A 12,198-nucleotide genomic window follows, 5' to 3' on the forward strand; every position below is an offset into this window, starting at 1 on the left:
ATGCATTTGTGGGTTGGAAAGCAAGTTCTTGCCTTGACAGGTGGGGCAGGGTGGTTCCAAAGGGACATATATCCCTGTGGGGTGGTGACGGGCAGGAGAAGGTACCATAATGGTAAGAGGCAGAGGTGTGGTGGAGGAGGGGAGAAATGACTGGAAAGAGGGGAAGTTTTGCAAGGTGGAGTTTGTGCTGGAAAGCCCTGAAGGAGAAGCATACTTTGCTCTGTTGCCAGTGGTGTAAGACCTGCAGGAGAAGAAGGTGTGAGTCCATTGGGTCTGGAAGGTTACTTCTCGAGCCTCTGTGGGTGGTGTCTTTCAGGATGGAGGTAGTTGAGGGTTGTAAGACCTTGCAGTCCTCCCTAACTGGTGCACTGCTATGGGAGTGCACTGGATCATGCTGCCAGCAGCCAAGTGCAGTCTGTGCTGGCTCTTATCCAGCCTGGCTCCTGGCCATGTTGGTTGTCTCATGGCTGGCATGAGGGTGGCCCTGGCGCTGGAACCTGCTGGGGTGCTCCTGCAGGTCTGCCAGCTCCTGGCACCCAGCCAGCACCAGGTGGGCAAGCCATGAGCTGGAGCAAAACCTTGGGTGTCTGGCTGCATCTAACCAGAGCTGAGTGGCTGGTTGCTGCCTGGTGGGAGGAATGAAGGAGACCTAAGCCCTAAATTGTATGAGCACATGGAAATTTGCCATGAACACCATTCATTTCCATGCAAAAACTTTTTTTTGTGGGTCTGTTTTCTTTTTATTCCCTCCCAGCCCACTGCAGCAGCAGCCTTGCAGGGGGAGGAGCACCCCAGCCCAGTGGCTGTGGTCCCCCTGTGTGGGGGGACCAGCTTGCACTGGGTTGATGCAAGGACCTTTCATCCATTTCAGCTGGTGTTGTGGCAGAGCCTCCTTGATTTTGGCAATAATACAGTGGTGATAAGTGCCAGAAACTTTCCTGATGGGAAATTCTACCAGGCAGCTGTGCCTGGCAGCAGCTCCCCAAGTATCTCCTGGTCCCCCTGTGCATGACTTCATGCAGGTGGGACAATTCCTACAGGGTTTGGGCACCAATGGCATCCAGAGGCCATGGGGGCTACACCAGCAGCCCAGGCCAGAGTCAGTTCATTTAAAGTGTTGGGTTGAGAAGAATGTAGAGGGATGAGACCAAAAGGATCACAATGGCATTGCCTGGGTTTTGTTTGGAATCCCAGAGAGCATGACTGGAGTATCACCTTACTCTGGTGAGCCTTCATTTGGGACAAGGCTTGCTCTGCAGGAATGTTCCTTTAGAGCTCCAGCTCCTGTAGTGCCTCTGATTTCACTGCTGTGGAGTGCACAGAGGTTGCTCCTGTTTTAGTCTTGGAGACAGTCCAGTCAGCTATCTGCAGGGCTTTTTCCTTTTTTATTTTGTTCTTAGAAAAAAGACCTATTGAGATTAATTGCTTTGTGTCTCAAAAAAGCTGGTATAATTTGTAGGCTGCTTATTGACCATAGTTGTTCCTCTTCTTGATAGTGGAGCATATTATTCAAATTCGGCTTTGTTCATTCAATTGCAAATAGTCGTTGTTTATTCCTATGGATCACAGAATAAACACAAATTTGAAACTGAAAGTTTCACTTGAATAGTAAGTAATGTTGAGAGGAAAGCTAATGCTTTCAGTGCCTGGCGGTGTCCATAGAAGTACTTTTCCACTGTGTGGAAAATTATGGATGAAGGGTGAGAGTTTTTAGTGTTCTGGTCTTTCTCCTGTGGAGGCCATCAGTTTTCACCCCCTTGTCCTCTGAGCTAGCTGAGGTGATGTGCACCGAAAGCAAAAGGAGTGATTGTCATTACATCTGTTTACTGGTTGCTCCTTCCAGTAACACTGATTTGAGAGTGCTTTTGGTGGGGTCTCCCAAGACAGATGGATATTGAACCCATGGGGAACATGGGCCCAGCCCTTCTGTTTCTCTACTACAAGACAGGGTCTGCTCTCTGCCTTCTCTCGCAGTGATGTGTGGGTCAGAGCCTCCTCCCTGGGTTTCTGTGTGGCCAGAGCTGGTCAGACCTTGCTGCTGACTGGCTGCCTGTCAGGGAGCTGGAGACACGTGCTGGGATACATCTCCTGTGTCCTGCCCTTGGACTGCTTCACTTGGTCCAGCCTTGTGGGAATGCTTGGGCAGCTGCAATTCTCTCACGTCTTTGTTCACAAACAGGAAGGAGCACTTTTGCATGGTGAAGAAGGTGCTGGTGACATGTGAGGGGTGTTGCACGTTTTCTCTAGTACTGCAGTCGCAGCATTTATTGGTGGGCTTCTTAAACTTTGAGATTTGTGGTGTCTGCAGGTGCTGTAAATTATGCAAGATCACTTAGAAAGAAAGTTAAATATGCACCTTTTTGTTTTTTCCTTGTAAGAATTATGTGGACTGCCTAAAGGCTTAGCTTACAATAGTGTAATCTAGGTAACATGGATGTGTTTAATTCAAATTAAATTTCTTAATTGTCTGTGTAGGGAAGCACAATTGAAGGGTCATAAGTGCTGAACCTGTAATCAGAAGCTTGTTCTAGCTTGATGGCAGAGCTTGTCTATGAATGGAAATAGTTCAGAGAGTGAAGTAAACTTGAAATACCTCTTGTGGAATAGGCATTACGTGGGAAGTGTTGATCAGACAAGATTGTTGACAGTGGTCAGCACATAGAGGAACAACAAAGAGGCACAATTTAGTGGGTTGCTGAGCTCTGCCATGGAATGGACCAGGGTTGTCATCCTGGCAGCATGCTTCCCTCACTGTGGAGCTTGGGAGCAGGAGGGGATATTCTGTGTGGGTGTGAGAACCCGAAAGTTGTAGTAGGAAAGCCATTCGGGGAGGTGCTGCCAGTCATCGCTGGTGCAGTCACTGCTGGAGGCTGGGGAGAGGGTGAGGAAGGCTTCAGGGCAGGCTCCCAGCACTTCAGCCTGGGAGCAGCTACTGACACAGATGTCCCAGGCCCCAAGGAGTCTGAGAAGTCATATGAAATGAGAGGAAGGGTTTGGAAGGGGGTTGATTGATAGGACAAAGAACAAAGACTGAAAATGGCAGGAACCAAAGTGAGCAGAGGGTAAGGATAAGATGTAGAATTACCACAATTTACAGGCTGTGTGTTACTCAACTGATTGGGTAGGTACAGTGATGTGCAAAGTGGTCATTTAGACATTTTACATTAGAGATAAAGTTTAACATCCAACAGGTAAGGCAGGCCAGGGAATACAATGCTTCACAGCTCAAAAGAGAAAGAATTTTGCAAAACAGGTGGGAAATAGGCTGATTCTCAGTTGATGTGTCTATGGGATAGTTGCTTGAAGAAAAGGCCAGAAATCACACATAGCAGACTGGTAATAAATTTTTCCTGACATCAACCAATGTTTTACATAAAATGATTTCATTTTCCTCCATAGTTTCATAGGTAAGAAACTTCGTTGTGGAGTTTTCTAGTTACTTTGATAGAGATTAAATTACATTATATCAAAGCAAACCTTGGGCCCTGGTATATCTTGTCTGAAAGATTTTTTTTGGAACAGCACAGTGGGTGTCTAAGATCAACTGTTACAGAAAAATAGTAAATTACTAGACAAAAACATTACTTAGATTGCAGTCTTGTAATGCTTAACTGTAGAAATTTACTTTGTCAATAGTTCTTCTGGTTTACATTTGATTTGATTTGATTACTTTAGATTTATAAGAGAGCATCCTTATCCTGTATTTTAAGTATCTAATTAGACAGGAGATCTCTCCAGGAAAAAAGAATAAAATACTGTGTTTATATTTTTGTTTTTAATCTCTGGGTCCTTGGCCTTGTCATGATTTATTTTTCTCCCTGGAACACTGCATTCCACAGCTTGTAATGGCCTCCTTTTTCTGCTTGTACTCAACTATAAAGACATTTTGTAAGATTTATTGCATTCTTTTAACTTCTAAACACGGGGGAAACACAAATGATGATCCTCAGTTCAGACCAACAGTAGAGAATGAAAAAAGAATTCATATTTTTAAATGGATGTTTCTCTGTACTGTCCTGTGTGTTTTGCTGGGCTATGTTCATCTCTGCTGTGGGGTCAGTGACAATAGGCAAAAAGATGCCTCAGAAAACAGTGGGCACTGATGCCATGAACATATGAGCCAAGTCCTCTGGAGCTGCTCTTGAGTCATGGATTTTCATGGACATCACATTAGCCATTGGGATTAACACTGTGAAGGGTTCACATAGGGCCATCCACAGGACAGCAGCAGGAAGGCTGTGGGCTTTACTTTTTGAGTCAATTAGTTTTGATTTCTGGTGTTTGTGGATTGCTATAGCAGCTGGTTTTCTAATATCACAGGAACTACTGAAAAAATTGTGGTTGTTTGCTTGTGTATTTTTATTTTGTAAACCTGTCTCTCAGATTATTTCTGTACAATAGCTCTTTGTTTTCACTTTTCCTGTCCTACTGAATTTTGTGTTTACCCTATTTTACATTATCCTTCTGGTTATATGGATTTGAGGAACTTAATTTAAATTGAGTGTTTGACAAGACTTTAATATTTCTGTTTTATGTGTTTGGTTATCAGGATTATCTTCTGTAAGGCCCTGTAGTTTATAGAGGACACCTAAGGTTGATAAAAAAGATTCTTGTTCAGGAAAGAGCAACTGAGAGAGGGTTGGTTGCTCCATGTGCATATCCCTTCCGATTTATTGGAACAAGACTGACAACAGGGACATGTTAAGCTGCATGACCATGCCCAAGCAGGCAGTACTTGGCATCAGTCAGGCAGTACCATGTTCAGCATGTGTTGTCAATGGCAAGGCTATGGCAGGTGACCAGCTGCTGCCCATGTGGTGGGTAATGGGTCACTGTGTGGAAGGGCTTGTGTTAAAATGTTTGCAATATGGGAACTCTTCAGTAGGTGACCTTGCACATTTCCAGAGAGCAGTTTCAGTAATGATCTAGCTCATGGCAGGGCTTCCAAAGAGCATATGAGCCTACTTCTGCTTTTAAAGAAAAATCTCACAGAAGTTTCACTAAAACAATGAGGGTTGTAATTCAAATACCGACTTGTTGATCAGGAATCTTTTGGAGTACCTTGTACCTTCCTCCCATCCAATATGGGTCATCAGACCAAAACCTCTCCTCCTTGTGAAAAATGCCCTGAGAGATTCAGTTGTGTATGGGCTCCATGCAGGCTGGAAATCCCAAGTGTGACTTGTAGTTTTTGCAAGAAGTGGAGATTGTGGGGATTTTTTGATGCACATAAGTGCTTAATTCAGCATTCTCTTAAACTCACTTGACTCAGCTGTTGTGAAATCTCTCAATGCCATTTAGTGATCTGATTCAAGCAGGATTTTTTTAAATTTGGCATTGTGTCACAAAATGGTACCACAAGAGAGAAACATGTGTACTCCTGTCGCTGAAAGCCTACTTTGACATACTTTGCTCGTACTTAATAAATAATAATAATAATATTATTATAAATTGTATTACAGATTACGTCTTTTGTTAAAACATAATTTCCATTACATCTTGAGCTTAGGGGTATTTTTTCAATGCAGAAAATTATTTTTGCACTGTTTTGTGTTATTTCTCTTAAATAGAAGGCTTGAGAGACATCTTTTTCTTTTCCCTACATGCCAGATTAATTGTGCAGGATAGCATTGGTCATCTAGCTTTTTAGACCACTTCTTCATTTGAGTCCCTTTTTGGCATGTTCATCACAGCACTAGTAAACTGTATTAGGGACAGCAGGGCAGTTTTGAAGGGTTCTCCTTTCTCAGTGAAATGCACTTGACTGTTGTTAGGTTGAGTTTGCTGTTTTGTTTTATATTTCTTAAGCTTGTTCTTTTTGTTGTTGTTCTTTGCATTGGTCCATCCTATCTCAAGCTCTAATTTTCATTTCCAGAATAACATTGGGAGTTCTTATTTTGCATGCTGTCCCTTTAAGGTTTAATTTAGGGTTTTCCATGTATTCAGCATGTTTCTTATCTTGAACAATTTATATCTAGAAAGGAAAGAAGTTTTTGCTGAATTCTCATTTAGGCTTGTCTTAAATCTCATTCTAGTTTCCTGCATATTTCACTTGACCTCCCAGACTGGGAGGGTCTTAGAGGATGGATGTTCCTGCATGCTGCCAACAGGGTCCTCTGGAAGTTCAGGAGCCAACTTGGTCATCTTCCTGTTCTTTCTGCTGACCCTGCAGAGTGGCTCCGGGTTCCTATTTCCTGAGGATTTCAAGTGCTGTGATGTTTCATAACATGGTCTTCTAGTTAGTAATGATAAAGTTCAAGGCAGGTTTTCCACATCCTTATCCTAATAAAGGCATGATTCAAGATGAAATAAAACAAAGCAGACCTTTCAGAGCTTGAGCAGCAGGGCTGCAAAAAGCCCGTTTTAAGGAGATGAGGTCTACACATGTGATCCTACAGCCCTATCTCATGACTTCGGTCTTGTTTAGATGATTTTGATCAAGTGTTACAGTGGGTTTCAGAAATCTGAGGGATGCATGGCTCTGGAAAAAATTAAAAGTAAAGGAAAAGTAGCTACCCAGTTTTCAAGAAGAGCTCTTCATCCTCCTTTCTTATTTGGGTGGCAGCCATTATTAGAAGTTGGTGTGTTTTCTAGCTGAGTGGTGCACAGTCCTATTTCTGAATCAGCTCACAGAACAATTTCCTCACCCAAACAAAAAGGCAGTGTGTGGCAGAGATAGAAGTATTAGAACAACTAGACTGAAGAAAACAGTGAGTTTGAGTGGGAAGGATGAATCTGCAGAGACCATCTTCTGTGGTGCTGTCATGTGCAACTGATTTGTCTTGTTGTTTTTCTTGGTGTTTGTGAATTCTTCATATTAATTAACCTGCTGAGTGATGTACAGGTTGCTCTGCCTACCCTACTAACCTGTGCATCACTCATCAAAGCATAGACATCACAAATATGGAGGTTATCTTCGTAGAAGTGATACTTTTCTTCCTTTCCATGTTCACATGAGATCCACTCACAGGATATTTGTCATCCTCTTTTGGTTTCCTAATTCTCTCACTGAATCTGTTTTTCTGTATCCGGGATGATACATAGCCTCTGTTAAGTTGCTTGCTTTTCTAGGATTTTCTCTCCTTAGATCCATTTTACTCCCAAATCCTTCAGCTTGTGGTATTTTTGTTCTACACTATGACCTTTTAGTTTTCCTTTATGGTTCTTCTGAGTAGGAACTGCAGTTTATAACTTTTGAGATGTAATTACCTCTAATTCCACTTACAGTTTGTGTGTTTAGTCTTGGACTGCTAACATAGTTTTCAGCCCCAAAAGTTTTGCTATCAGTTGATGCTCTTCACATTCATTCTGGGTGTTAGATGTTCTGTCTGGACCACATGCACCTACAAGTGGCTGCTTTCTCCATCTTCGCAGGGTCCCTCTGCCCGGTACAAATCCTTGTCCTGTCATCTTTATGGTTCTTCACTGCAAAATAAGGCTCTGATATCTCCATGTCTGTCTTTTTCCCTCAGCCAGGGATTATACCTAGGATGCTCTGAACCTATTGGGACTTTCACATTTTGCTCACAGGTTTGCTCACATACCCTGTTGATGCCTATGATGCCTCCCAGCTCCTGTCAGAAATTTTTTTCTGGGATCTCCTTTCTTCCCCGGCCTTCCCTCAGTATACTTTGTGCTGATGTGAGTGACATCTGTAATGGTGTGATGGCCTGTGCCAGCATTTGTTGTGTTTAGGATACAACTTTAATGAAGAAATGTCTTCAGGCTGTACTCCCCTGTCAGCTGTTAGGATATCCAAGTACAGAGCTTTGGTGTTTGATCTGCCTTCAGCCTTTTGCTTCTTCAGCCTCTCTTTCTCACTTGTCTCAGCAGGACAGACGACATCACTGTGTGTCTGGATGGCCTCCTACAATGTCACTTGTTCAGTCTTTCATTGCCTGGAACATACACAAGGTTTTATGGTGAAAAACCTCTGAGGGGCTTCCTCCTCCTGCACAGAGGTGGCCCCTCAGGCACAGCATGACCCCCAGCCTGCAGCAGCATTCCCGCAGTGCTCGCTGGTGCTTGGCTGACAGTTAGGGCTCTGCTTCTGTTGGCATCATAAATATTATTTTAAAGGATTTTGGAAGGGTTTGGGTTTTTACTAATGTTCCACATTAGTATTTCCACAAACTATTTGCATTTGTCCATGCTTTGACTTTTTAACACTGGAATGGCACCATTAGCAGGGACAAGTATTGCCTGAGAAGCGTTGGCTATGTGAATGTGGGTATATGTCTATAATGATATAGTACCAAGATTTAAATTTTCAGGAAATGGGATGCTGATTTCAAAATCAATTGTTTTGTAGTTTTTATTGATGCATTCATAAAAGTTTAACTATATTGAGGATGTGTACATCTTCTTGCATATTTGTGATAGCTTTACAGACAATATATAGAAGTGTTTTCCAACCGAGTATTTAAATTCTTTTTAGAGCTTTTACCGTTTGTTAAGAACTGGCTTCAGAAACTAGTCCCAATAGTCTATTAAGAAATCTGTTGGCTTATTCATTTCTAAATATCTGCTGCACACAGAACTTTGAATGCTACTCACATTAGGAGTAATGACTGTTTCCTGACTGGAGAGTTGAATGGAAACATTTAAGTGGATTTCAGATCAAACATATGACCACTTGAAGCCTATTAGAGCATTAATTTTAATTTTCTGTTTTGCACAGTCAAATGTTTCCTCCCAGAGCAATTTGAGTGTAAATGGGGTTTACTGTAAGAGGTGGTTTATTGTTTGGTTGGTTTTGTACTTTTGAGAATGGTTATTGCTTGGTTTATTTTTCTCTTGATAAAGTCTAGCAGTAATCCAGTGTGAAAAAAGATTGCATTTGCCCTTAAACAGGAAAAGCCCTTACAGCCTTCGGTGCACTGTCAGTATGTTCTAGTTTCTAATGACCCATGTAGGTACTTGGGGCTTCAGTCAGTGTCAGAGAAGCTTTAGAGGAAGGTATCCCTGCCAGGCTATTGTATTTTGCAAGTTTGCACACTGATAACCTGGATAGTGGATATGAATGGGTATGAAAACTCCATTCTCAGACAAGAGTTTCTGAATGCATGCTCTGATTAATACTGTTTTTGTTTCTCCTCTTTCAGGTATTCACTTATAAACAAAGCACGATCACACACCAAAAAGTAACGCCTATGCATCCTACAAGTACAGAGAGTGTGGAAGACATGGCAGCACTTGTAGATCTCCATGAAGGCTCCATTATGCACAACTTATTCCAGCGATATCAGCAAGATAAAATCTATGTAAGTTTTTTCTAAAATTAAGAAAAATATCCAGAGGGAATGTTTTTGAATGTTTAAGTTCTGTGTGTGTTTTGCTGTTCTGTGCTATCTCCTCTCCGAATGCTTTCCAGTTCCTTGTGTATCAACATAGAGCTGAAGAATGCCTCATACAGTGACTTCTCACCCACGATGATGGAAGGAGAAGGTAGCTCAGGCTGGACACACAATCCCTTGGAAATCTGGAAAAGCAGGATGCCACATCTTCACTTCTGCACTTTCAGTGACAGGGTTGTGTAAAGGACTCTCATTTTCCTCTTCTCCTTTAGACTCTCTGCCCCAGCAACATGTGCTGTGTATGTCACCAGAGAGGATGCGGTGGAACTTAGTCTGTCACTGCCATTTGAGATCCTGTTAGGCCAAGATCCAATTCTGATCAGCTTCCCCTCTTGTATTGTAGTAGAAAGGTTATTATGAAAGGAGCACATTATTGTCAAGCTGTTAAATAAATATAGTTGGAGTTTGGGGTCTATGAGAACAGACAGCTGTTTATCAGTTTCTCAAACTAGGAATTGGTCTGTGCAGAATTCCTTTTCTTAACTGCGTAATGAAGATTTTTATGATTAGATTTACCTGCTCCTTCAATATTTTCATTACTCTTGAACTAACTAGATTCAAATCTTTCCTGAGTCTGGAACTGCACTAATCATGAAAAAGATACAAAGGAAAAGGAAAATTAGCATATTAGCAAATAAAAAGGAATATTAGCAGCTGCTACAGGTTGCAAAATCGCACTTTTTGGTTTTTCAGTGGTTGGCCATTTTGGTTTGGGTTTTTTTACTAATAATTGCAGAACACAATTTTTGTTTCATCACATGTCTGGGCTGTTGGTTTGACCATATATATGCTTTATTTCAAACTTCACCTACTGAGTTTGGGTTCTTATTTTTAAATATTAACATATCTAAGCAAAAAAATAAAGTTTTCCTGCATTTAAGGTGTGATAAAAAGCAAAAAAGGGCACAATAAAATAATATTCCTTTACAAATTACCTTGAAAGTGCCTAGCATGGGGAATCCTCAATACTAAGGCAGTTCTCTTTACATAAGTCTTTATGTATATTTTTTTCTCAAAACAAATGAACTGTTTTACCTTTCAGAAAAATCAGCAAAAAGACCTGAATAGCATAAATGACCAGTCCTGCATCTGCGAGGAAAAAACATGTACTTGATAAAAGTTTAGTTTTCCTTCAGTGTTGTTAGGTTAGCACATGGTACTCAGTTTGAGTCAAAATTTTAAAAAAAATGTTTCATGATGTACACTCACACAGAGAATATGCCCCCTTTTAGAATACCATGAGGGTATGAGTATGATTCTTTGGATGAGACATAGAACAGCCTTGTTCTGAAGAGACATGTCCTAGCTTCTTTCTTAGCTTGTCAAGGCAAGTTTAGTGTGTTCTGATCCTTAGTGCTTAGTGAGGTGTACGTTTCCAGACAAACAGGTTTGTGTGCTGTTAATGATGACAGATCTGCAGTTGCTACTGACTGTGCATTGTTCCTTCAGTTTTGCTAATTTAACTGCTTACTCTTTTGAATCCATCTGAGAAATGATTGAAAAGGTGGTTGGGAAAAAATCTTGTGTTTTGAAATGCATATGAAAGCCTCTCTGTGTATGTGTAACCAGGCCCTGACTATAGAGGCATCTTCTTTTCTCCAACCTCATTGGTACCCCACTCCCACTGCAGCAATAGTAGTGTTTTAGCAGGAAAGGGCTTCAGGAACAAAAATATCCCAAAAAGCTGATGGAATATCTTGAATATTTTCATGAAAGTTCATAAACATAGGAGCATGTATTTTAGAAGGGGGTGTTGTCATTGCAAAAGGAGGTCTGTCATTTTAAGGCAAAATTTCTTCACTGTATTGAGCAATTCAGTGATATTTTAATATTTAATGTTAAAACAAACAAACAAACAAAAAAACCTGAAGATGCATTAAGCTTATTTTTGTTGAAGGTTACTTTGCAGCTGCTCATTCAGACTTGCTCAATCATTCTTCTCTGGGACCAAACTAGTTCTAGTACAGGACAGTAGAGTTTATGCCAGGAGCAATCAAAACTTTCCAGATTATACATTTGCTTTCTTCCTTCACCAGGAATTGCTTCATTGTTGTAGTTCACCCACTGTCTCTTGTGTCTGCCTCATCACCTTGGCTTATCTGCCCCTGGTGGATTAGGGATAAACTGAGAAGGCATGTACCATTCTCCACTGGGGGCTTTTAGGGGCTGAACATGCCATGGAAAGATTGGCTGCCATCCCTGGATACAAACCACCATACAGTTGCTGTGTTCTGGTTTTTAGCTTACAGATCCCTTTTTGCCTCAGTTCCATGCACCTCTTTGTCCACGTCCTGAGTAGGGGGAAGAGATATGCAAAGGTGTATGCTGTCATTTTTAGAGTTCTATGCTTTAGTATTACAAATATATTAGTGTGGTTCTTGAGTATGCCAGCTTTTTTGTTAGTTTTTTCAATGGCATTGAGACCAGGAAGCACCTTTTTACCTTAACAAAGAATACACTTAGTTGGGATTAAAGTTTTGGGGCTTGCTTGTTCACACACACATAAAAACTATATCAAGTGCAATATACTTAATTGTAGTGTAAAGTATGTATAATTTCTAAAGTACAGAAGAAACAATTAAAGGGAAAATTAAACAGTTTCTTTCTCAGAAAGACATTTATGCAGATCTTCCATTGTTAACTTCTGTGTTTTTCTGTATTTGAAGAACTGTTTCTCCATCAATGAGCATTTAAATATCTTCAGGTATTTGAGCTCAGTTTGATCTTCTGTTACTTCTTAACATTTTTGTCTCACATACTCATACCCATGTTCCTTAACTTTTCACTGCTTCCTAATTCATACTACAAAGTTATTTGCTATGGATGCCAAGTTTTGTCAAAT

The 12,198-nt window shown here is 41.1% G+C and overlaps 1 protein-coding gene across 1 annotated transcript in view; it reads left to right on the top strand.

Moving 5' to 3' along the window:
* MYO10 (myosin X) overlaps positions 1-12,198 on the top strand; it is a 159,225-nt gene that overhangs the window by 59,997 nt on the left and 87,030 nt on the right. The window contains exon 3 of the mRNA XM_015619332.3: positions 9,105-9,263. Within this exon, the coding sequence (XP_015474818.1) occupies positions 9,105-9,263 (159 nt within the window). The remainder of the gene's footprint in view (positions 1-9,104; positions 9,264-12,198) is intronic.

This window comes from Parus major, chromosome 2 (genome assembly GCF_001522545.3).
Source record: "Parus major isolate Abel chromosome 2, Parus_major1.1, whole genome shotgun sequence".
Lineage (NCBI taxonomy): Eukaryota > Metazoa > Chordata > Aves > Passeriformes > Paridae > Parus > Parus major.